General features: G+C 39.5%; 2 protein-coding genes across 12 annotated transcripts in view; one reads left to right on the plus strand and one right to left on the minus strand.

Moving 5' to 3' along the window:
* The window catches only part of LOC135497219 (pleckstrin homology domain-containing family G member 5-like), a 146,610-nt gene that overhangs the window by 79,916 nt on the left and 39,769 nt on the right, over positions 1-26,925 (plus strand). For 6 of the 11 annotated variants that reach the window (XM_064786966.1, XM_064786968.1, XM_064786969.1 and 3 more), the window contains one exon: positions 18,708-18,752. The exons of 3 other annotated variants lie outside the window; for them this stretch is intronic. In XM_064786966.1, the coding sequence (XP_064643036.1) occupies positions 18,708-18,752 (45 nt within the window). Of the gene's footprint in view, positions 1-13,582; positions 13,900-18,707; positions 18,753-25,925; positions 26,377-26,925 lie in introns of those variants that run through there. 2 more of the 11 variants (XM_064786975.1, XM_064786974.1) reach the window with 2 other exon arrangements.
* LOC135497311 (uncharacterized) lies at positions 841-4,601 on the minus strand. The gene has a single exon (XM_064787118.1). The coding sequence runs from the start codon at positions 4,530-4,532 to the stop codon at positions 1,998-2,000; it is 2,535 nt and encodes an 844-aa protein (XP_064643188.1). The 5' UTR covers positions 4,533-4,601; the 3' UTR covers positions 841-1,997.

A 26,925-nucleotide genomic window follows, 5' to 3' on the forward strand; every position in this document is an offset into this window, starting at 1 on the left:
TTTACTCTTTATTTGTCAATTTACATGTATATCTTAAGTTCTTGTATCTAACTCACCTGGTGGGCTTGAATTTTCTGTTGCATGCAGTGCAGAGGGCGTTGAGGTGCCCTGTCGATTTGGGGCCTAATCACTGGGTTTGGCTTGAGTTTTTTCTGTGGCGTGATGGGGGCCCTATTAATTTGGGGGTCGATCTGATTACCAACATGGCTGCCTGGTGGCCATCTTGGATTTCGGATTTCACATTCGAGATTGTTACTGCAGAACGAGTCACTGGTTTTGGCTTGAATTTTCTGTGGTGTGATGGGGCGGGGTCTGCAAGGTGCCCCATCAATTTGGGGGTCGATCTGATTTCCAACATGGCTGCCAGGTGGCTATCTTTCATTTCACATTCCAGATTGTTACTACAGAACGAGTCACTGGGTTTGGCTTGAATTTTTCTGTGGTGTGATGGGTGGGGTCCTCGAGGTGCCCCATCAATTTGTGGGTCGATCTGATTACTATTATGGCTGCCAGGCAGTAATCTTCGATTTCACATTCCAGACTTTTAACTGCAGAACGAATTACCCAGTGGGCTTGAATTTTGTCGTGATGGGGAAAGGGCGGGGAGGTATCCAATCAATTTGTGGTTCGATCCGATGACCAGAACTTTAGTCTCCCAGGTGTCATTACGTACGTAGGGGAACATCTGTCATATCAAGTCATATGATAAAAATTTATCAATGAGCTACATGTAACCCTAAGAGATTAAAGCCCCTACAGTTTTAGTGTTTTTGAGTTAGTAGAAGATTCTAGAATGAAGAAAGAACCAAACTTTGTGTTGACATTACTTCATTTATTACATGTTTGTCTCTGTGTTTACACTATGTACTTACAAATGAATGCAAAATAATTAATGAAATTATCAATTTGAGCAAAAATCTATTCCAATATGTTTTTTGACCTGAGAAATGGTAATACTAGGCAACATTTTAGCCAAAATGGTTAAATTCAGTTAGACAGAGCACTTGGTGCAACACTTGCACATAATATCGGGAAAGAATAAATGTATGTTAGTGAAAAACAAAAAAAGTAGGTTTTTGCTCCAATTTGACGAAGTTTTACAGGATTATTACACTTGGTCTTTGATTTCATCTTGGGGGCACGGAAAACAGCCCATATCTTCATGACCTTTCATTAGAATTAGCTTAACCCAATAGAGCCATAATTGCCATCCTGAACTGCCTTATCGACAATGTCCTTTAAAACAGGCTGGAATAACCCACTTGGGAATCCCCGGCTATTGCGCCATTACACTGGGCTATCCAAATATGGAATAATTAAAACATGTGGGTTTCTATTCTTGGTGTCGGGGAATCACAGGGGGAAATCACAATGGGGAATCCCCGGATTGCTTAATTTGCATCTTTCTATAGCAATCGGGTGAGTTTGGCTCTGAGATGGTGAGGAATTTACGATGATCAGATAAAATTATTCACGAATTCGATGAGTGATGATGATTTAGGACCTCTAGATGATGGGGAATCTGATAACGATGTCCAGGTCACTGGTCAAGGTCAAAGGTGACCAAAAGTTGACCCCCCCCACCAAAAATTTGGCACATCTGAATTCTTTAGAGAATTAGCTTTCATATAATTTGAATTCCATCAATATATAAAGATCATTGAAAAATTCTATTTTTCATATCTGAATTTGTGAAATCCTCCAAAAAATACGCGGTTACAGATGGAAAGTGCAAAAAAATAGGTGGCTCTATTGGGTTAAATTCAAGTTTTTCATAATATGATTGTGATAAAACTAGAATATATGTCACAGAGGGACACAGAGACAGTTTGGAAACTTTGATGTCCAATATCAAACCGGATCAAAGGCCAATTTCGCTATTAAGGACCAAGTGATACCTCTCATCTCAAAAATATTTCTCCAGCATTTTACCATGGTGAAATGTTATTCTTTTATACACTTTATATGTTCTAATTAGGCTAATAACATCCATGGGGTTAAAAGGGTGTCATCTTGCCCCTTCCCTGGTGGTTAGATTTGTCCTCTGATCTGTCACTGCAATCCTCCTTCTCCCGGCTGTTCTTGTCTGTGGCATCATCGATTTCCATGATAACATAGTAACCAAGGGGGCACAGGGCTGGCAGGCATTGACAAAGGGGCTTGTTCTCTGATGGTGCCTCCTCGCATTCCTTGGACTTCAAAGGATCAGTGTCGGACACCTGTCTGGACTGCTCTGTCAACTTGCCGTTCGATTCTGTTCCCTTTGTATCGCTGTCCATTTCCCTCATTTTCAATCGACCGACAAACTCTCTCATCAGTTTCGCCACACGCAATGCCTTCTTCGGGTCACCCTTCATTCCTGCTATGTGGTTAGCTCCTGGTTGCCAGAATAATGGGAGAACCTTGTCTTCTAAGCAGCGCTCTAGCTCCGTGTATATAATGTCAACCATTTCGATCAAACTTTTTTCATTTTCCAAGAAGTCCTCAACTTTGTGAAGGAAGACCGTTTTCAGCATATAGCTTGATACATACTTGTCAGCGTTATTCAGGATGCCATCCTTGTCCCTAAACATGATTCGGCAGACGTCGGGGTTACGTAGACACTTGGCTGCAACGTACGCATCTCTGATCCGAGGTTGTACCTTTGCGATGTGCTCCGCCTCGAGATGAGCAAAGGAGATGCGCCAAAGTTGTGTTCTCTCGTATTCCTGGTCCTTTTCTCTCATACGCTTTCCAAGGTCACTGTCGGCATGTGGTGGTTTAGCTACCAGACAAAATCCCCTAGATTTCAGCATTTCTTTGTCCATCAACCAAGTTTTTTCAATGAGATATTCCGGCCATTCGCCAGCGAATTGCAAAACTGGGACCAAATCTACAGATATTGGGAGCTTATGGTTTGTGTTGGGTTCTTGCCATACGATCTTGATGGCAGTATTTGGTTGGCCACCACCTTTTACCATAGAATCTATCTGTATGTTCTCGACAGCTTGACCAGATATTAGTCTATCAAAAAACTCAATGTGGAATATCTTGCTACCTTTCGTCTGAGAATTGGTCCCAATTTTCACGGCTTCGTTTGTTTTTCTGCGAGAATAAAACTTGTAGCCGTCATCACTATTATCGTGTCTGAAATCGACAACTTGTCCTGTTTCCCTGTCAGTTTTGAATGTGATGTCGTAGTCGAATTCATCAGGCAGTACCGTCTTCGTACCCTCCGCAGCACTTCCACATTTGACCATGACAGCGCTGCCCAGGTTGTGCTCAGTATCAATATCTGAATTGAGTTTTTCAACCATTGCAAGCACGACATCGTAGGTGAATTTTGATATTTCCTCTGCAGTTCCATTCGGAAGACAGTTTATATTCCCAATGCCAGGACATGTAATCAGTTCAGACACATTTGGCAGACTCGCAAGATCTTCGGGCAATGTACTGGTATTTGTAAGAAGATTGCCTCGTTCGCACAGAGCACTGTGAGTGCCATAGTCGATGGTGTCTTGAAATGGTATGCTGCTTTTGTTTAATGAAATTGGAATGTTCAATTTGTCAAATAACAAGATCAGTGTTCGGAGACTATCAATACACAAAATGCCATCTTGATAGGGGATTTTCTCAAACATTCTCAAAATGTCTGATCTAATCACATCATCATCAGCCACTAGATTTCCAATGAGCTGTGAGATCTCTAGGTGTCCATCTTTGATACAGTCTTCTAACATTGAAATGAAATTGTACCTGTTTTCTGTTGCACCAGCTTCATGGAGAGCCAAAAAAACATCTTTATGTCCATTGGTAGCCGCAATACTCAGCAGTGTCCTCTCATTGAAGTACAAATTGATATTTGCTCCGGCCTTAATGAGTGCGAGGACAGTTTCCTTGTGGCCGAACTCTGTCGCCATCGCTATTGCGAAAGCGTTGGTACTGGTATCGTCACGCTTTGCTTCCACGTCAACATCCGCTCCTGCCTCTATGAGATATCCGACAATGTCGATATGACCGTACCATGCTGACAGCCACAGTGCAGACTTGTTGTAAATATCCTGTGCATTCACATCAGCTCCAGCCTCCACCAGACATTTTGCAATGTCACTGTAGCCAACCTGAGCAGCAATCATCAATGCAGACTGACCAGTGTTGTCCCTTGCATTCACATCAGCTCCAGCCTCCACCAGATAGCTAGTAACATCGCTGTTACCATTTGCAGTGGAATACATCAACGCTGTCTGATCACTGACCTTGTCCTTTGCGTTAACATCAGCGCCATCTTTTACAAGGCTTTGTAATGCACTAACAGAGCCAAAACGGGATTGCCTCAACAGTTGCTCATTGTTATCTATCCCAGCACTTTGCACGCGGTTTAAAAGTAGACCCTTTACCCAGGAGAAAAGGAAAGTACAGTACATACACAGTGTCCTCCAAGGTGTCACATTTTTCTTTCTGCTACTGTCCAGTTTGTCCCAGCCAGTCCCAGTAAGCCTAGATAGAATGTCAAAACTCCATGACTCCACCACACAGAGAAATCTCCAGAACATCTTGAAAGTTATCCTCTGAAGGTTATTTTTTAGAGACTTGTTTGATGTGACCTGATGTCTGCTGTTGATAGCATCACAACCAGGAATGACTCCAGACAGTGACAACCATCCTGTTATATCAATTAGCGGGGAATTCCCATGCGAGAAATCCCATTATATGGAATTTATACTGGGAATTATTTCACAAATGCACGCCTGGCACAAAAAAATTGTTACATGGTACAATGAGTCATGACAGTCGGAGTCCATGTCTGATGCTGACTTGATCCCCCAATGTACACATAAAGCACTGGAGCACACATGGGTAATATAGATCAAGCTCCTGAATTCATTTGGTCTATTATCAGCATGAACTATGTTAAATTTATTTGCAATGAAGTGGTTGATGGCAATATCATATCCCGTTTCTATGAATATGACCTCTTTCGAAATTAGTACAGGGCTTCTCAAGTGCAAGGGCTATGGACTGAAATCTTTCCTCACATGACCCCCTTGGTCAGATGACCAATGACACTGAATTTCCGCCGGGTATGATTCGTGACATGCAGTTGAATATAAATGCCCACCTCACTGTGCCCACATGGTGGATAATTTTCTAGTTGCTATACTCTATGAACTTGGTGAGCACAATGGCCCCATTGCCCGTTTTATTTCTAATCTTTCTTGTGGGAATTTATCATGAAAACTTTGACATTTTAACTCAAATGTCATGTCGTTGTTGGCCTGTTGTGTCAAAACAGGTGCAACAGCAATAAGGGCATTCTAAAAATAAGACAGAAACTTTCCGTGTTCCTGATTTAGCCAACGGGACAAGCCTCGCAAAGAATTGATCAAATTTAGTCGCTTAGTGACATTTATGATAGATGGGGCTGTCCTTGTTGAAATGTCAGTAACTGTTCTAACCTTTCCAAGGAGGCAATTACCATGAAAAACCTTAATGTTTTAGCTCAAGTCATTGTGGGTCTGTTGTGTCAAAACTTCTCCGACAGCAATAAGTATGATCTTAAAATTAGGCAAAAGCTTCCCGTGTTCCCAAATTAGCAAACACAACCAGCCTCGCCAAGTATTGATCATATTGAGTCTCAAAGTGACATGATGATAGATGGGCCTGTCAGTAAATCACAAGCAAAGAATAGAATGCAAGGTCACTAGAGGAACCAGCCAATCCTTTGTTGTCGTAAGATGAGGATTTTGGTAAAGAGCTGAAAGAAGGTGTTCCATACTTGCTTTGGCCTCGGCCATTTGTTAAAAATTTGAAATTTATATTTGAAATTGAATAACTTGTTTTACCCGCATGGGGAAATATCTTTCGGTGACACAGAGCAGCAATTAAAATCACCACTTGCCGCAATTTAAATTGCTTGTCTACATGGTGCTTTAGAAGAACAACAAAGTTATTTCAAAAACATACCACTGATTAGAATAATAAAAGTGATACTCCTACAATGATTAAATAGTTCCTGTTCCTGGAGTGCTATACATTTGAGAAAATCCCCACCTGCCTTTTCAAGCTTTGTTGAACTTCTCACTAATAACAGTTGATTCGCAACCAAATTGAACACTAATAGCTTTCTTTATCGGCAGCTTCTATCGCGTAAATTCAATCTACGCATCCGACTCGCGCTAATTCCGTGCAAAATAGTAACATCGCCAAGTGGTGCAGGCAACAAGAAAGAACAGTTGGTTGAACTTTTTTTCCGTAAAATTTCCTTTTTGTGAAAAGATTTTTAACTGACATGACTGATTGAGGTCGAATCAGTTTTCATTACATTTTACATTAAATATTTTTATTCATTTTAATAATCAAATACTAATCCCTTTATAATTGGAGCTCAGCCACCAACTTCATCTCAGCATTAGCTGTCTGTTTCCATGACCGACTCTAGTTTCACTGATCTAAGACCATTTCTGAATATTCAAGTCAGGCCGCCAACATGCTGACGTTCAATGCCGTTCAACTTTTTCAATTTGGTTGGACAGTGGAGTGGCTGAACCAACTTATCCAATGGTCAGCAGGGCTGTCACTAGAGGGGGCAGGAGGGCAAAATGCCACCCAGAGGTCACCAAAAGAAATTGGTTTTGATCACAATTGCTATTTTTCCCCCCTCCCCTCCAAGACCAAGAAGCTACCTACATGTACCTAGCGTATCTCAGAAACCTTATCAACAGTAATCTAAATGAACAGATTTTCGCCTGGCTATGTAGATGTTAAAAAGGAATTTTTGACTATGATTTGCAGAGGTGTTTTATATGTTTTACATCTTCTAGTTCCAGCCAAAGTCTTTGTTTTGTCTTGCACTACAAAGCTTATGGTTTATCTATTCTTATCAGACATCTGACGATACTGCTTTCTGCGATTTTTTTTTGGGCCATTTGGGTTTTTATGCGAAGCCATCTCAACATTCCATTCATTCGTGGCTTGTTGAAAAAAGCTATATTTTGCATCCAAGACAAATCACCTGTTACGAAGTACTTTATTATCCTGTAAAAGATACGATCTATAGCTGGAAACAAGATGACTTCATTCTGCAGTGCTACGCTAACACCCGGTTTTCAAGAATCTGGAAGGGTTTTGCACAACCAGTACTCAAGCCTACTTTTCACATTTCCACCAACCGGGAAAATTTACCGTCTCATTTCCTGTTTAAAAGTCCGGCACAGAGGAGTTAGCTAGATTTGGCCTTCTGAATGAAATAGGGTTCGATTCAGAAAATCCTGAATGTAGAAGTTCCATAGTGTATTCACTTGATTATGCAACATTCGCTTCGCTACTGACTGATCATGGACCGGGGGGGGGGGTCACTCATATAGAAAGGGTTATGCACATCCATGTCCCGTAAAAAGCCGGCAAAGGGTGGTTATTTCTATCAAAATGGCCAGCCCTCGCAGGAGATCTTTAGCCCCCCTTTACTGGAGCATTGTCAGCAAAAGCCCATGGAATTGCTAAATCAACCTTCTGCTGCATTAAACTTTACTACAAACACAACATAAAGCACCCAGGAAAAGCTTAAAAGCCCCAATTTTTGAAACAAAACCTACCCGGCCAACCTGCAAATTACACTGTTCCTTTGAATATCATAACTCACCTCACTGTAAGGGGTGGGGTGAACCTCCTCACTCCTGGCGTCTGCCCGGCTGTGAGGGTATTTAAAATATTCCGTGGACACGGATGTGCATTCCCCTTCTTTGGGAGTGAACCCCCCCCCAGGATCAAGGAGCATAAAGAACATTGTATTATGCACTCACTATTTGACTACTTGTCTAAAATGTGTCTACGGAGAGGTATTTCCAATGGAAATGTGTCTACCGAGAGGTATTTCTATAGGTATTTCACATGGAAATCTTCAGTGTGTGAAAATTTCTCATCATGTAACACAGATCTGGAATGACATTCATCATGATAGTGGCCACCCCAAGCGACTGTGTGCCAGAAAGTCATACTGTTGACTAGGAATTAGAATGATCGATCGTTTAAAAGTAGTTTCTCACAGCGTGGCATTTCTTGCTGTTCAGGTTTTCACATACGGGACCCAATATGCTTTTTTGCATTTCAGTTCTTTTTGAAAGTATAAGATCTTTTTAAAGCAAAAAGTGCTATTCAGACTTAGTCTTTTTGACATTGTTGCAGTTGCAGAAGATAAACTACGTATTCTTTACTAAGTTATCATGGGTGAACTCCTTTCAGAGACAGCTTTATCTGAAAGTTAGAAAAAAAATTCTGCGATGCTTTCCAGCAAGTAGAAAATTACCTGCATGCACTCAACTTTGGAGGTACCGAGTTAAATTACAAGCTCTTTTTAGCAATATCTCTATGGCCTGAGAACTAGCACTTATCTCTTCCTTTGCGGCACTTTCCCTGTGATTTAGCATATCATTTTTTCAGATGTTTTCAGCAAGAACAAAATAACATAAGCCTTCAAAATTTCTCCTTAAAGGGAATGGCCCGCCAAAAAATGGGGAGTTTTGGACGGCCCGGTCAAAACCTTAGGCGGGAATAAGGTTTCATTGATAAATATAAGGAGTTTCAAGGCCCCCAAATCACTTGTAAGGTTCAATAGATACTGGCCTTTCATTGGTTTACCGTCTGCGTATCATTTACATACTCTCATTTTGAAAAATATGACAATATTTACGATCACATTATTGATTTTTGCAACATTTTCGGTAACGCGCCCCTTGCGGATCTGTAAGGTACCATTCGGATGCTTGAAAAATGCTTCGTCTCATCGATTCGCTCGCGGATAAACGCATCAGGTTGACTGCAGCAACTTTTAATTGTTGGAGACAGAGAAGGAAGGAATATGATTATCAGTTTGATGAAAACTTTGCAAAGTTTCTCCTTGGGACTCGAAATCCATACTACTATTCTCTCCATTTTCCATTTTCTCCTCTCTCCAACTCACTACTATCGCTATTGACTGCGTAACATACACTAACATTCTTTCGCTATCATTGCTAACTTCATTTACTAGAACACTGGCCTCTTTGTAGCCGATTATGTAACCCATAGTGGAAACACCTGACAGCGCCGCCCGGCATGATCCACGTGCTACTGGCATATTTATAACTCGTAGTAAATAAGGTTGTAAAAATATGCAAATGAGATGCCGTATATGGAAACCATGACGTCACTAAGCAGTTCTTATTTCTGCTACGGGTGGCGCTGTTGCTTGCTTCTGGAGGCGCTATTCAACCTCTTTAAAGGCCTACAAGTTCCTTACAAATAGAATTTTTTTGATAGAATTGAAAATTTCCAATTGCGCAAAGATGTACTAGATATAAATTTCAGCATTGCCGTTGTGTAGGCAGATTTACAAATACTATCAATGTCCAAGTTTGAGCAATTTCATATGCATAATAGCTGCACAATGGCATTGTGAAAAGTGCATTTCTATTTTCCTGGATCACCAGTATACAAACAGCGTACCCCTTTAAGAATTGCTTCCTCCTCTGTCATTGCCTGCTTTAGGTTTTCAGGTAGCATATCTCCCAGGTCAATAGATCAGTTTAACTGCTTCAGTTTTCCTATTGAACCGTTCTAGGGACCATCTAGGTTGCTATCGATGCGTATGCAGCAGCTTGCAGGTCGGTCTCTAAAGACGGAGTCACTAGGCCATAAACCCAATTGGCACCTAACCGTTGTGGCACGCAAAAATGCCCATCCTGTCTTGAAAGAATACTCCCTGTAGAATAACACCTCCCAATGCGAAGTGAACAGGGAAGAAGAATTTTGGTCTCTGGAGTTTCTTGCTGGTTTAACATATGGCCATTTGTGCCTTTGAGCTTTAATTTTTGGTGGGTTTCGATCCAATTGTTCAGTTTCACCATCTTCGTTTAAAAAATATTGATTTGAGAGCTGAGCATCATCTAGGACATTATTAGCTCTATGAACAATATCGGGTGATTTAAATGTACATGCAAGTAGGAGGAAACTGGAGACCCCGGAAGAAAACCTATACTGTCGAAGAGTCACCCTCTCTAATACATGTGTGTACCAGGACCGACCGGGTATTGATCACGGGACAGGTGACAGGCGCGGATGTTTCCACAGTGGCACTCTGTCATCGATCGACTTTTATGCTCGGACACCCCCTTTGACCCCTACTACGGACTGGGCATCTGTTGGTTTCCATCAGTCGGTAATTGGAACTAAGTTTACCAAACTTACCTCAACATTGACTGAGATGTTCCCCTGTTATCTAAAAACACAAGTTTTACCTAGGTTTCTTCAGGAGCCCTTTAAAGCTCATTCAAAATGGATTCAACTTGAAGTTACCAGGCCAATGTTGCTGCAAGTTCATTCAAGGATTTAACCTGTGATTTTAGTCAGTTGCTATTCTTTCAGGGATAATACAAGATTGTGATTTGAAATTCAAAGGATTTTATGCGTGGCATTTCCGTTTTCTCAAAATTGCGGCTGTCACTACTCAAACTTCTGTGTAGTTCATGGATTCAAGCTAGGCTTTCAGGCTATTGTGATTCTAGATTGTTTATTAGTGGTGGTTAAATACTGAAACTAAACTGCCCCTCAAATGAGCAATTTTCATCGCTGCCACCAATGACAAATATTGCTGCAATAAATGATAAAAAGATTGCTCGTCTTCTGCAGGTAAACTGGTAATCACTGGTTACCGGTTTTACCTTTTTAAAACTTCAGGTTGCAGTTATCACCAATTCTAGTCTCAAGCACCTGAAAACAAACAGATTTTTTCGCAGCAATCAAAACTGCAAGTTGGAGTGACAAAAATATTGGAAGAATTTTAAGAAGATGTCGATATTGTCTATCCCAGCCCCCCCCCCCCCATCCCTCCCCTTGATGTTTATTTCAACATAGATTCATTAAGTTACAAATGTTGACCTATACCCTAAGAAAATTAGATTGAATTAATAGCAGGCAACTCCAGTAATACACTTGCACCGTCAAAACTTGTTAAAAAATTACAGAAATAAAATCCTGTGCATCGACAGACCAATTTCTGCTGCAATCGCGCTAACCGCATCCATCATGTAAACTCAAAGAACACCAGACTCGGATTATTTCTTTTGATGTTCATATTAATCAATGATCGAACATTCATTGAGAAATTGAGGAAGAAAATTGCAAAATTTTGTCTTTGAAAAGTTTCATTAATATGATATCTGAGAAGTGCTACTGTGATTCGTCAAAATTTAATTTTACCGCCTCTTTATTTTTGTGATTTGTGAAAAATTCCTCCAAAAATAACAACAATCAAAATTTTGTGGTTTTACAGTATATCAAAGGCAAGGTGTTTTTAGCAGGAGGCTGTTAGGTTTTCTCAGCTGCCTATGACGGGTGTCAATTACGTGTTAATTTCACCCCTGCTGCTACTTGAGAAAGGTGAGGGAGTTGGTCTTTAGGTCAGAGGAAGATGCTGTTGAGTCATCTGCAACCTCTCCAAGCATCTCCCACCTCACCGAGTATTGACCTATCTATCCTTGGAGCAAATCTTGCCCCAGACTGTCAACAAAATCCTCCTTGTATGGACCGTCAACTAACCTACAGCTTCCTCACCGCTGGAAATAGAGAAGCAACATAGGTTTTAAGACCTATACATAGCTCCTAAGCTATCCCGGCATAGCCTGTGAGAAAGCTGTCAGTTAGAAGTACGGTTCATACGGAACCTTGTTGATAGTTGGTCATCAGATTGTGGCTTGATTTGCTCGGAGAGGTGTTTAGCCATGACTCGGAGAAGTTGTTGGCCAAGACTCAGAGAGGTGGGAGGTCCTCGGGGAGGTTGGAGCTGATTCCACATGATGAGGAGAGGCAATGGGCCATTGATGCTGGTCTATCATCGACCGCTCCAGGCATCTCATCACCAGATTACTATCAATACATTCCAATTATATCAATGTCTTCCGATACCGCTGATCGATAAGTAATTCAAGTTCTTTGATCAGAAAAATTATTGGTAAAATCTAGGAAATTAGTTTTGGTATCATCAGACAGAATAGTCTATGGTGAAGACTTCACCTTATTCGTTTTGTGGCATTAATACAAGAAGCTGTGGCTGGGGATTGTTGTCTGCGATTCTTTGGTCTATTTCTATCTTGCTTTTGAGAGATTCTTGTAGCATTATTGCGCTCTGTGTATGTGAGTGATTTCTGTCTCTGCGACTTGAAACGTTGCCATGACAAATCAACGAATGGAAAGCACCCACTGATTAGGTAAATCACAATCATTTGGGAGATATGAATAAAGAGTAGCAAATGCTTTTACTAAATCTCCCTGTACATTTACACTTGGCCTTGCCATACAAAATTGAAGTAAAAGCATTTGCTAGTCTTTATATCGATATTTCCAATTGTATTGGCCTCTGTCGAAGGATGCAGCAACAGAAAAGACCAGAATGTGTTTTGTGAAATCCACCAAAACAGTTTCTCAGAACATGTGGGGATTTTTCAAAAGTGGTCATTATATAAATATGGCCTACAGCAATGCTTATTTTTTTAAAGTAACATGTTTTTCAATAACAATGAATAGAAACTTAAAGTATATGCATTCTTGGGATCAAAACTATATATCTGTGGGAGAGAGTGCATTGCTCTTGTGGGAACTATGATATGACGTTTGTAAATTTTCGGCATAGTCTATCAATCCATTTAACAGCAGTTTATTCGCAACAGATTGGAGTTGGGCCACAGCTTCTGTTGAGCTTACCTAGCTGCTGTTGTTCCACTCCCCGGGGGAACTTCGCAAGATTACTTGCACTTGTTGATTTCATTGACGGTGATGTATTGGAAATTATCCGTTCGAAAAGCGGTAATTTTGTAACCTCATTGCTCTCACAATTGCTGTTCGTGTTTTTGTATTTCCTGTTGGCTTAGGAAAATACAAATACACAATACTGTAGTGCAGTTGTAACATCGGAGAACACATGGGTCCGAACGGGATTTGAACCCACAACCCTGAGGTTGACACGACAAGCATTCTTATCGATTGAGCTAAAGGGATATTTCCCTACAAGCTCGGCCTCAATATTACACAGTTATTATAGATTCGAATTTGCTGAAACTTGATACCTTGGAGTATTTTTATATCTGTATAGACAAGGGCCTTGTTAAAATCTAATTTAAAATTTGTTTTTATTCGCCCAAAAACTCGTGAAAATGTTTGGTTTTTTTTATTTTCATGAATCGCAAAAATAAGGAGGCACACACAATTTTGGTTTACAGTAGTGGTAATTCTCCAGATAGGCCTATAATTCCTGAAGGTGTTCGTGATATTAGATTGAGTATGCAATTTCTGTTATTTCTGCAAATTTTCCCCGATGTAAACACCACCTATAGTATGTAGCTGATTTCTCTATCTAGGTCTGTGGATAACATTCCTATGACAGATTTTATTGAGAGTGATCTATCGGTCCAATGAAAGTGGATATAGGAAATTAAGATTCCGCATTTTCTTCACACATTTCTGCAAAGTTCCTGGATTCTTTTTATTTTGGAATGCTGGGAGGTCTTGTAAAAATACTGATTCATCTATTTAATAGCAATTCGAGTACGGGTATTAAGCAAGTGTAATATGCTAGGGCCTTCAAAGGGTTGCTATTGGTGTATCCCATGAGTTTGCATATTTTGGAGTTGTTCAGATACAGCCTGGTACTGATCTTAATTGGTCTTTTATTAACTATTACATGTAAGGCACAGGCTGTAGGAGATGTGTGACAACCTGCTCTAAGTCCAAACTACAGATTTTTTCGTAACTTTTCTCAAGAACTTCAGGAGTGCTCTCTTCTGACATTTTGGATATCATTGGCATTTAACTTAAGGAATATGTTACGTTATTATAAGGGCCGCTCGGCCACTATCGATGTCCTCTTCCGCCTCCAGGACCACGGGCATGATGGTAAGTCAGTTACATTCCCTGCATGAAAAAGACCGTAGCCGATGGTGATGATTGATGATGATGATGATGATGATGATGATGATGATTGATGATTGACATGATTAATGATGAGTGATGATGAGGTGGGGATGTATATCCTGTATATTTGACCTTTCACTACATTACCACTCTAATATAGTATAAAGCCGGAAATATTGGCAGCCATTTTATTCATTGTGAAGTTGCTACTTTTGTGTAGTTTAAATTTAGCATTCTGACAACCCCGTAACAGTCCTTTTTTGTCGCTGTTTATTTTGGCATAGACTCACATTTTTTGGCGTGATTCAGGAAAATTTAGGACGAGCAAAAAATTGTGTCAGGATTTGTTGAAATTCGAGGTGGGGCCCTTTTAAAAACCAAATGTTCTGGTAGGTTCCCCATCCTGTGACCTAATAGAAAATACACCGATGCATGCAGACCTTGTGTTGGAAAAATTTTCTTACCCACTAAATGAGAACATTCTTGCAGCAGTAGGGGGCGCTGCCTCCAACAGTGCCCCTGATGATTTCACAGCAACGAGGCAAACTGTAAACTAAAAAATATTTACGGCCATTATAGTTTGCAGTTTTGTGTTATTGCATATTTGGCGTAGTTTCAATTCAAAGTTTTAAGAACATCGTAAAAGAATTTTCAATTCCGCATCGTTTTATTTTTCGCAGAATTTGTTGGTCACAAAAAATGCAAAATTAGCACATGCGTGTTCTTGTCTTCTTCTGCGATTGCTCTGCCCTTGAGGGCTTTATTCTCCAGGGAGTATTCATCCTCCAAGGCAACTTTTTGGGTGTCACTATAGTTAGGCATCAATTGGGTTTATTGGCCTAGTGACCTTGTCTAAAGGTTGAGTGAAGCATCTTTTATAGACGGCAATACAAACACAAGAGACCCAACTACACTAGACATTAAAAAAAACCTTGTCGTATTAAAAAATTGTTAGGCAAACCCAGTCAAACATCTTTTAGAAAGCAATAAAAAAGGTAAAACACCCGCTCAAAAATACTTCCATCATTTTCAGAGATATCTGTTTAAAATTGTTAGGCAAGCATTGCATGATAGATAAACACTTCACACTAGTGATCAATGGTAATAATCTACTTAAGAAACACCTAGCCAGCTAACCGTTTTTTTATCAAGGAAGCCACTGAGGCAAGTATAAACTCTAAAGAGATCTCGACAGAAATCTGCTCATGGTTCCAAGATCCAGGGCAGAGCACTCGGCATACCTATTTTACGCCCACAATTTTCAACAACAGTGCCGAACATAAGGTTGAACATTCTCAAATTTCTGTAGTTTATCTGAGAGTTTGCCTGTACTCGCACTAAAAATGTGGTTGTAATTTTTACCTTGCTTGGTTTTAATACTGGGTAGTTCATTTGCTGAGATTTACGTCTGCCGGTCTGATAGCAGCAAAGCATCTCCTAAAGGGGTACGCCATTTGTAAAATCGGATGGTCCAGGAAAATTGAAATGCAGCTACATGTACATGTATATACTGTATAGTACCCCCAGGTATATGGCACGGCTTAACCCGCCGGCCATGAGGGAATTCCTTTATGGCCCAGTGGTTGGCGCGTTGGCCCCAGAGTGAAAGTTGAGCAACATTGAGCTTGGTCAACCTTTGGATCGGTGACCGGCGCGTACAATACATCTGGCAGACCTTCCCACGCGATGCGAGCTCTGGATTTGTAGTTCGGTAATGAGACGCATGAAGCGCTAAGTAGGATCGAGGACGATCCATCTCTGTCCGAAGGGGGGAATGATGTATAGTAACCCCAGGTATATGGCACGGCTTAACCCGCCGGCCATGAGGGAATTCCTTTATGGCCCAGTGGTTGGCGCGTTGGCCCCAGAGTGAAAGTTAAGCAACGTTGAGCGCGGTCAACCTTTGGATCGGTGACCGGCGCGTACAATACATATACAATGACGTTGTACAGTTATCATGGATATATACAACTTGGCTGAAACTTGGTATTTATAGTATTTTCATACTGTAATCCTGGAATTTATATTTAGTATGTATTCACGCAACTGGAAATTTCCAAATTCAATTTCAAGTAGACTAAGGTGTTTGCTGCTGGAGTTTTATTGCTAATGATTTATTTTTGACATTTCTGCAAGTTGAATCCTTTCGCTGCTGGCACAATATCACGCTGTGCCGGAATAATCCTTGATACTTCGATATCTCTATCCTGCCTCGTACAAACCTTGTTGTATATTGGCCTGCCTCATAGATTAACTAATAGCAAGTCATTGCTCTGTGATGTCTATTTGCACAGGATTACCAGAATTATGTAATATTAGATTCAATTACCTGAGGACATGATAACATGAAGTCTCAAAAATGGGTTAAAGAGATCCAGTCGTGACTCAAGTCTTAGCTGAATGTGATAAGAATAACTAAATTGGTGATTACTTCTTATGCAGCTCATTCGCTACATTACCAACTACCTAAGGGGAACCTGAAACTGCTAACATTTATCATTGGGAGCATATTCCCGCCTTAGGTTTTAACCGGGATGTTCAAAACTCCCCATTTTTATAATCGTTTCGCTATAGGTTTCCTTTTATAAGCAATATTTAATAAAGAGCATCTATCTCTAAACATAATCGGTCGATTTACGCAAAGTGCTCCGCATTGAGATCACATGCACCAAGGTCAGTTTCATCAAATATTTGCCGATCATATTTGTTCTCATGTTATTGTCCTAATTGCACAAATACTACACGACATCATCGGTAACCAGCGGACACAGAAGTCGCCATAGAAACTGATGAACTAATTAGCAGATGAGTTTGATTAATTTACGTGATGCAATTTTCATTTGGTCTGATAATGAAACAAATGGAAGAGATTGTGGATATTGAATGCAAAAAATAAGAGATGATCACATTTTATTGTTGGCACACTCAAGAGTATAGTAGTATAATGAGGTGGTCCTACTGTCACTGTTTGAATAGGGATGTGCTGAAATCTCTCATCCACTTCCATTTTGGATGTTTGTGCCGTTTCTTATTCCAGAAATCAAAAAACGATTGTCAAATTGTGTTTCAAGTCTTTGTCTGAAATATTTTCTCCTAAAACGAAATTTACTTTTTGTTGGTTTTGTAGTGCCAATGACACAAATTAAAGGGATGTCAATTGTGATTTGGACTGTATAGTGTATTTTAACCACCTCCTACTCAGAAAATGTTTGTGAGATTATGTTTGCCGCTGGTTAGATAAATTCATATGAAAAACACCCTAAAAAAATCAAGTTTTGAGGGCTACTGAGTTTCTGCAACTCTTCAGTCACTTTGTTCGTTATCAACTTGTAAATTACTGTCGAAGATTGAGCCAGAATTATCGGTGTTATGAATGAAATACTCCGAGCTGATTCCTGGGGAATATCAGACTTAACGGCGGAGCATTCGAGTATGCTGTCTGTGTTAGAGTAAACATAGAACAGGTTGAAGATTTTCAAATAAAAGTATCTCAGATCAAATTTTTCCTGGGTAATTTAATTTTTATTTACCACTTTGTACGGAATGCAGCGATCAATTTGTAAATGTGAAACTAGAATTAGAATTTAGCCGTCGACTCAATTGATGCCAATCAGGTTTTATGATTGAAAATAGCCGAGGGTGGCAGTGATGATTCGTGGTTAATATCATGTTTTATGACGGCTTTGCCGGCGGCACTCGTAAACAAGTTGTAAGCCAAAGATTTCGTTATTAAAATGCATTTTTTTGGAAGCAGTCTTCAGTGTTAGCAGTGAGGTGCATTAGTGGTTAGATCCCAGACAGTTCATTGAGAAGTAGCGAGATGGAATTCCATCCAGGCCACTTATTATTTTCACAATAGGTAGGTTGAGATCAGGAACCTCATACATATAAAATTCGTCCTTTCTACAGAGTTTTATCCGTATATGTATTTAAGGATCCAGGATGAGTCGCTGTTCTCAACCTCGCCATTAAAGAAACCAAAAGGCCAATCTCCAACCCAAAAGCGGCATTTGGAATTTGACGCTGGATTTCCTTGGATGCTCGACTAGAGTCAGTAGTTCAACCGTTCAACTGTTCAACTGTTCAACCCCGTTCCCCAGAGATACTTGAAAAATGTGTGGTGTTCTGCCTCTCCCCTCCCCTGAGTGTCTTCTGCCCCCCATTGACCCAAAAGTTAAATTCGGCCCTGCTCGTTCTGCGCTTAATTTGCATTGTTCACTAATAGATCATAGCAATTGATATGTGTCGAACCAATTGGCAGTCGAACATCAAATTTATGAATGAAAAATTCCCCTGGGGTGGTCTCTGGCCAGAATCAGGTGAATCTTGGATCCGGCTTTTAGAGTAAACAGTAAACAGGTTTAGTTGTTGATTTAAGTCTCTATCTGTTTTTGATCAGTTCCTCTTTAATTTTTTTGGATGAACATGGAATAACCCAACAACACAAATAATGAAATGCGCAATACAATGTATTTTGGTGTGTGTTTTTTTGCTGAAAAGTGTGTTCAGCTTCTCTTAAGAATGTCTCGTCATTTTTAAAATAAATGAGAATTTACCAACTTGCCTCACCTTCATACTTAAAAAATTACATCACTTCCCGGATATTGTGTCAGAAGGTTGAAAGAATGGTTAAGTGGGATTTTAAGCTGCAATTTTTGCTAGTTTTCAGCTGCCATTACCTCAATAGATGACAGATATCGTCTGACAATTCTTTTGATATGTACATGTACCACAAATGTAGCATGCTTTTAGTGCTTTCTGACTGTTTTGCTTTTGTTTTTGCATTTCAGAGCATTATGTTAACCGTCTACCCCCAACACGACAAGTGCAGTTAGGTAATGCTTATAAATTCCCCGGTCCTCTGTTAACCACTTTACACCAACTGAATTGTGATCCTAACCACGGTAGCTGGATGTTTATGATACATTCTTCAGTCTTGTGCTGAATTCTCCTTACACACTTTCTAAATAACCAAGTAACCCTGAAGGTACTGTAAATTCGGAAGTATTCATTAGTGCCCGTTTATTTTTGCGTTTTTGGCATTTGCAGATAATTGCAAAAAAATCGAATGGCCGTGAAAAAGAAGATCTCATAGAAATCACTGTTTTGGAGTTGCCAAACGTTACCGTCAATGTTTCGGTATCCAATGTCAGCACAAGATATCATCGGCCAAAAATTGGCTGCCGCAGCGAAAGGGGTTTTCAGCAGGAAGGCAGAATTTAGTCTACACCAAACAAAAAAAAGAGCAAATTCAAGAGCTTTTGGTTGCTTGTGAACTTTACTCGAATTGCAATTCTTCGTTTCTGAATTATTTTGTCAAAATACATTTTGATACCATTATTTGTCAAAGTAGGACCGGTATCAAACGTTGATACCATTTGAACAAACATTGGTTATGCCATCCAGGAGAAATAAGTGATACAAAATGACATCATTGTCAGAAATAGACCACTGACAAGTGAATCAATAACTTGTAAAGCCATAGATAAGCAATGATAAACGTTAGAATCTTCATCTTCATGATGCACTTACTACGAAACTATATACATAACACGATTGATTTCGAATCAATAATCAATAATATCGGTCAAGTGAGTTGAGACCTACTTTGTTGTCCAAAATAAATGATCTCTGACAAGTGAATCAATAATATAATATCGGTCAATTGAGTTGAAACCTATTTTGAGGTTCTTGTCCTTTGGCCACTAAAGTTGTTTTAACTTTTTTTTAATGAATCGCTCTAATGACCTATTGGAAGTATAAAGGGCACTTAACCTTGTATAATGGGGTTTATAGATCGTTAGATTTTTTTGCCTTGCAGTCACAATCTGGTCACGCCGCACACCTGTCGATCCTTCAAAAACAATTTCTATCAATGATTCCAGCCAGTGTCTGTTTGAACTTGGGATAAATGCAATTTTCTATTGGATTCCATTGACAAATGAACATGGATTTTCAACAAAGTTTGATGGAATTGTCATTTCAGGCTTTCTAATTCAACATCTTTCAGGGTGAACCATTGGCACCACCATTTTGGCTAGATCTTTTAATTTTTAGATTTGAACAAATCCTAAAGAAATTAAAACTTCTTCAAATTGAAGTGATGGCCCATTTAAAATGTGGGAGGGTGTTCTCTGGAAAACAAGGAACAGACTCCCACCATTGAAATTGGCATTCACTTCATTTTGAAGGAGTTCTAATTTCTTTAGGATTTCAAGTTCTTCCCAAAATGGTGGTGCCTCTGGTCCACCCTTAAGTTGATTGACAATGTACCTTGTACCTTTTGGGTAGGCCTGTGCACTCATGTATGTGCATGAATTAGTATCGACTTAAAACAATATATTTTCGTATGCAACAAATTCTGTGCATATCGTGGTCTATATATATGCACGCATTTCAAAATGTCTCTTCGAGGAGTCCGTTTCGGTGAGACAAGATTGACTCAAAATCAGATAAGCCACCTTAAAAACCTCTTTGAGCATTCATCGCACCAATATCATGGGAACAACGATAAAAATAGCGAGGACATACGGTTGTCGCTTTTGCGAAAGCACGTTATTGACATTTTGGAAAAAGGTAAGTGTCTTTTTAGCATTCAAGGCAAGTGGACTACAAGAGATTTACTTATTTATCATGTTGAAGAAGGATTTTCTTACCAAAGAAGTAAACAGAAAGCACTTTGCTTTTATGTTGACGAGGCAATAGAGATGAACATGTTATCTTTGAACACTGCTGACTCGCCCCGAGTCTTCACTATTCAAAGCGAACTTCATACGAGCAATACATTGCCCTCACCGTACCTCATTCGGTATCGAAGCAATTGATGCGTCATCGGGTCATATGCGAGTTTCTGAATGGAACCCTATTACAGACCCTATTGTCTGCATGTTCATCAGGCCGTATCTCGCCAACTGATCTGCGCCAGACTTATAAACAGGAAATGAGAAGGTTCATTTTCACTGCCCGAGAAAATGTAAAATGTAGGCCGAAACGTTGGTCTTGCAACATCCCCTTCAACTTGTTGATATCTTCATTTTGCTGCAGCTTTATCAGATACCTTCCATGCTGACATCTGATGGTCTTGTGAAGAACTATTAAAATAGACAGCTACCTGAACTAGACCAGTTGCATCCTCTAGACTGGTCAGTGAAAAAGAAACGTTTCTAGAATTCAGGAGTTTTTAGCTCAGGATGAGAAAGCCATTTTCTGATTGTGTCTTGGCCTAGTTTTATTTAGTGCTGAATCAAACATGACCCAGTGCCTTTACTATGCATATTGGTCACCTGAAGAAGACTAATTCAACTCCCTGCTCCTGCCTATAGTTATTTGGACAGACCCATGTGAACAGCGAATGCGTCTGGCTGTCTCCAGACTTATGACGTCAGTGCAAGTTTTAATAAAAACAGATTCTCTTTGAGGAGTGTATAAATATTATTCATTGAGAACTACAATAATTTGCAGGTGCATTGTATACATACAAAGTTTTGTTGGTTTTTGGTTTTTTGGTGGTTGGTGATTGAGTATTGTATTTTGTAGTGCTTTTACAGAGGGGGAATGGGGGAGGGGGTACCTGTCAAGATGTCCCGTTACAAAAAAGGTTGAATGCTAGTTCCCGATAGCCACTTCGTCCAACCCACTAAAAATGAATTTTTTACACTGACTCAGTAATGGTCCATTAAGCATGTAATTTCATATATTTTGAGTAAAGGTGACATTTCTGCTTGGAAAATAATGAAATTTGACCTACTTAAGGATCAAATTAGTAGTAGTAGTAAGTCATTTATAATCTACAAGGGCTATTTTGGGAAATGTTTTGATCATCCTGATTAGGTTTACTATACAGAATCCTGTTATGTCACGGAAAACACCTCAATCCCACTTCTCTCGCTGAAAGTGTCCTCTATCCTGATAGCCATTTCTGGGCAATCCCGAAAAAGACTATTCCTCCCGTCTTTTACTGTGTTGACGGGAATCAGAGTTGGCCGAGTGAAACTTTGAAGGAGTTTTGACAGTGATGTCTCAAAGAGCCCTGCCCCCTTCTGTTGGAGTATGAATTTGGCTGAACCCTGTTAAGGCTTTGCAAGTGCCATTATTCTGGGCTTACAGGATTAAATACCTAAGTTTACAAAATATCCTTCCTTGAGTCACCTTTGTTATGGTCATGAGGTATGAATAATGACACCAGTTGAGTTCCAGTCCAGAGATTTGTAAGGGAGCTAATAGTGGGCACTGTGCTATGATGAAGTAACATTGCACAGGCCTAGCATTGTGTAGTATTCGGCAAAAGAAATATTTTTTTTACTCTACTTAGATTTTCAAGGATATTGGACATGTTGGGGCATTTTGTGGAACCGGAAATTTATCGGAAAAGGAACGTGGATATGTAGGAACTTATCAAAATTCAAAGAACTGGAGGATTATGACTGATCACAACTTGGGTATTTGTGCAGACTAACATGTCGAAGTTCTGTGGCTTCGTGTTTTGGGATCTAAATTTTACATGTGTCTGGTCGGAGCGTTTGATTTGAATGGGACGTTGAATAGCGTGGAATGCACATTCATTGTTGATTTAAGGATTAACGCTATCAATATTTTTTTCTGGGGTTCAGAGGATAGTGGAGGTTCGCATTTGAAATTTGAATTCCTGGATATTTTTTTAGAGTTCACATGCAGGTTCGTCGAGGTTCACCCTCAAAATATTTGGACTCATTCATCTGATAGTAGGGTTATGTTCCCCAACTTCAAACATGTGACCTCATACTCTGGTCTCCAACCTGAGTGCTGCCCCGACATGATTGTCATTGCCGCCCAATTTGTTGTTAAACACGTATTGTCTGTTGTGTTTACTTGAGGCCAATCCAACTTTGGGGTCAGTTTGCGATCGTCTCGTGGGTAAACTTATCAATGTTTGTGAAATTCCATAGGTGTTCGCACTGGTATGAGGATTGAATTTTTCAAGAAGTCGTCAATTTTAGAGTAGACTTGAGATTTTCAAGAAGTGGTTATCATTCAAAGTGTCAGTGATGTCTCTCAACTTAACCTACATATTTTGATTTTTCGTCTCTGTGAGAAGTTTCAGTGGTCATTGCGTATCCTTGAGAATGGAAGGACAGGTTGATTTTTCAGTGGTTCTTGTTGTAAGGAAGTAAGGAGTCAGGAATGTTTAATAGCAGGTTTAAGATATTCATTGTGATGATTTCAAGGAGGCTGCTGCTTCAGGTTTCCTTTTCTTGGATCAGCAGAGAGCTTCATCGATTGATACCAAAAATCCAAGTCATTCTTGTCAAGTTCATTCTGGTACCCAATGTACATAATGTACACAATCATTTGACTGTGAAATTATCCATAGTCGGTTGATTTACTTAAGTTCGGGCCAATAAGCTTTTTGAAATTAGATCATGTGTACTCAAGCTGATAAAGTCACTGCACATTGAACTAAATTACTTGTAAAACCAATGATTTCCATCAAAATCTTACTTCTAAACTTAAAAATCCTATGAGCTGAGTTCATCGAGTAAGGTTCTGGGTTAGTAGGCCTACATACATGTAATTAGGGCCGTTGAGAACAGTGACTTATCAAGGATCCTTATATGTATACGAATAAAACTCTGTAGAAAGAGGAGGAATTTTGTGTACATTTCTATTTGCCTACGTACATCAAACCATGATAGGTCCCTCAATCTCCCTCATATTGAGTTTCTTGCTCTATAAAAGTCTGGATTATAAACTTATCAACACACACTCAGTTTGAACAGGTTTAATGTCCAAAGATCAGAACTCATTAGTCCAGCGTAAACTTATTGCAAAACTAATTGGCCTTGGACATTATCCAGCAAAGTTTTTTATTTTGATGTCAATGACTGTGATATATTTATGTGTCATTGACACAATCAATAAGTACTTCGTCATTTTTTTAATGATTGGTACCTTTTGTTGGTCTTTCGAGTTGATTGATTTTGCTGATATGGCAAAGTTGAGGATGCATATAATGGTCATATTATGGATACATGTAGATGACCTTTGAAATAGAAAAAAATGAAAGGAAAGGAAACCCATCTAAAACTAACCAACCAACATACAATGCCATTCTAAATAAATTTGTTTTATAGTTAAAATAGATCCAGCCAAAATTGCTATAAAAGGATGTTTCCTGTATCTGTGTCCAATATGACCTTTAGAATAAAAATAAATAAATATTATCCTAAAATTACCTGGTCTCATAATCGAAATATCTATTGTATGCAGTTATATTGACGAAGTATTACAGACATGGGTGTCAAGTTGTGACATTTAATACACCATATCGACTTTAAAGCTGACAGGACATATATGCATTCCCAAGTTACACCGAAGCCAAACTCTCGGGGGAATGTTCGTGAGGTGCATTTGGATCTTCTGCTGAATATAGCCATACCCCCAGTGGTTGACTCAAAAGTGAGGCATTATTCTTCAAACACCATTGGGTGCAGACTGAGTGAAAGCATCCATTTATCTTTGAATTACGATGTTTTAAATGAAAGCCTGCCAATCAGTGCGGGGAGGCCAATGCTTGAATCGAGTTCAGACTTATTTGTCCAATATTTTATGTACTGATCTCTTGACGCTTCCACTCGAAGTGCATGCACCCCACAGTGTCTGCAGAGAATATGCCTCACTTTCGATTCGTGCACTCGGGGTAATATCTATATTCAGTAGAATATCCAAATGGACATCACGAACATTCCCGTGTGCTCAACTTCAGCCGTACTTAGGAACGTATATTTGACCCGTCAGCTTTAAATGCATTTGCACCTCGGTGATATTTTTATCGTTTACCTGAGATGAACTATTAGGATGAAAGATTCCATCTAAACATCAATGTGGTTATATGAGGGCAGTACCGCTGTATCGCGTTTCTTATATTGACCACATCGATTCCGTAAAGTCAAGTACTCTAGTTTCACCGATCTAAGACCGTTTCCGAATATTCAAGTCAGGTCCAAAAATGATATGATTGATGCCATTCAACATGTTCCTTTGGGATAGACAGTGGGTTGGCGACGACAATTCATTCGATAGTCATGGCGTCATTTTCAACTTTGCCTTATACCTGAGATATTTATTTGTTTAAAGCTGCTACCTTCAGACCAGAATCTTATTTCTCCTTAAGGGTTGGCCATATGCACCACCATTTTGGTTAGAACTCGAAATCCTGAAGAAATTAAAACTGCTTCAAAATGAAGTGAGAAAGCACATTTAAAACACGGAAGGCTGTTCCCTGGAAAACAAAGGCCATACTCCCTTCCTTGAAATTGACATTCACTTTGTTTTGAAAGAGTTCTAAGTGCTTTTGGATTTCAAGTTCTAGTCAAATGGTGGTGCCTATGGTCAACTCTCAATTCTGGTCATAGAAATGTAAAACGATTACCTATAATGAAGAGGTCCACCACATCCACATGGCTCTGCTCTCAATCCATAAAATCAACCATGCACTTGAGGACTACCGATCGCAGGTGTCGTATAACCGTCGATTCCCTCTCCGTGTGGTGAGAACTGCTTGTGCTTGGTTATTCATTGAGTCTCCTCTTGACAAGGAATATGAGGTTTTGTTTCCATCTATGCAATTTATGGTGTTATGAGAGTCGGAGGGCGTGATACAATCTGGTCAATGCATGCTCAGATTTTTAATTACGAGTTCCGTTTATAATCGTTTAATTTCTTTGTAAGGCATTAGAACAGCTGAAGCTGGAGACAGATGTACATTTTGGATGAGATTTCCAGTGGTGTCTTTCTAGGATGTATTGTGGTTTACATGTATTTATCAATTGGAATAATAGGATCTTAGTGCATTTATGGATTGTGTCACAATTTGTGTCAGTTTGGAAGTTAGAGGAAAAGTGCAGGGTTGGAATATCGGATCAAAGTATGTAGCTTCTTGTATTTTATAGTCATGGGTTTCACAGACACAGTGCGGTTTATTTATCAATTGGAATAATAGGAACTTAGTTCATCTACGGGCTGTAACGTGGTTTCTGTCAGTTTGGAAGTAACAGGAAAAGTGCATTGTTGGAATTTTTGATCAAGGCATGTGGTTTATTGTATTCTATATTTGTTTCTTGAAGGACAAAAGCAAGTTTGAGGGTTGAGACTATACAGTTTAGGAAATACTAATCTAAATGTGTGATAGAAGTTCGCATCAACCATTCCGAAGCGCAAAAATATGTAGAAAAAAACAGAGTTTAAAAATGACATGAAATTTGTGACTGTGATGATTACTGTGCATGTCTTTAAGACGGCATTATTCAGGATTACGATGCCTTGATGGCTTGGGATAATATTTGGATGTTGCGGTGATAGTTGTAGTCGTTGTTCAAAAGTACAGCATGGAAGTCGTGGAACACGGCCCGTCGCTTTATAGCATGTTCGCTCAGGAGTTTCTAAAAAACAAAAAGAATTCCGAGAGTGGTGAATCGAACACAGGTAAATATTTTTTGTTTTGTTTCAGTTTTGTCCTCATAATGGGGAGGTCTATAGTGGGAAATTCGTGCAGTGCTACATTCTGCAGTATGGCGGTGAGAAAGTTTTTCAGATGCAACATAATATTTTGCAAGTTCTATAACACAGATGATTGCGACTCTTGTTCACAGTGGTGTAGCCTTCACTGGTAGCAATATTAACATGATACCTGTCAAAGCGCTTAGCAGGCACGGATTAATTTTGTCTCTGTGATGGGTTATGACAAGATCACTTGTCATAAATATTGCAGGTCACTGCAATAAATACATTCCTTGTCTGCAATACGTTTAAATCTCTGGTGCTGATTTTTTTTACATACCTAATGCTGAGTAAGAAGAATTGTCTTCCCTTTCAGGCTTGACCTCATCAAGTAGACATTATAGTATTTGGTGATATAAAGAATTTATTAGTCTGTATTGATTCTTGGTGTTATCCAGATATAATTTAAACATTTTAGCCCAGAAAGGTATTGATCAGACCCATTGTACATGTTATGTCTGATAACCCTTGACT

This window comes from Lineus longissimus, chromosome 12 (assembly GCF_910592395.1).
Source record: "Lineus longissimus chromosome 12, tnLinLong1.2, whole genome shotgun sequence".
NCBI lineage: Eukaryota > Metazoa > Nemertea > Pilidiophora > Heteronemertea > Lineidae > Lineus > Lineus longissimus.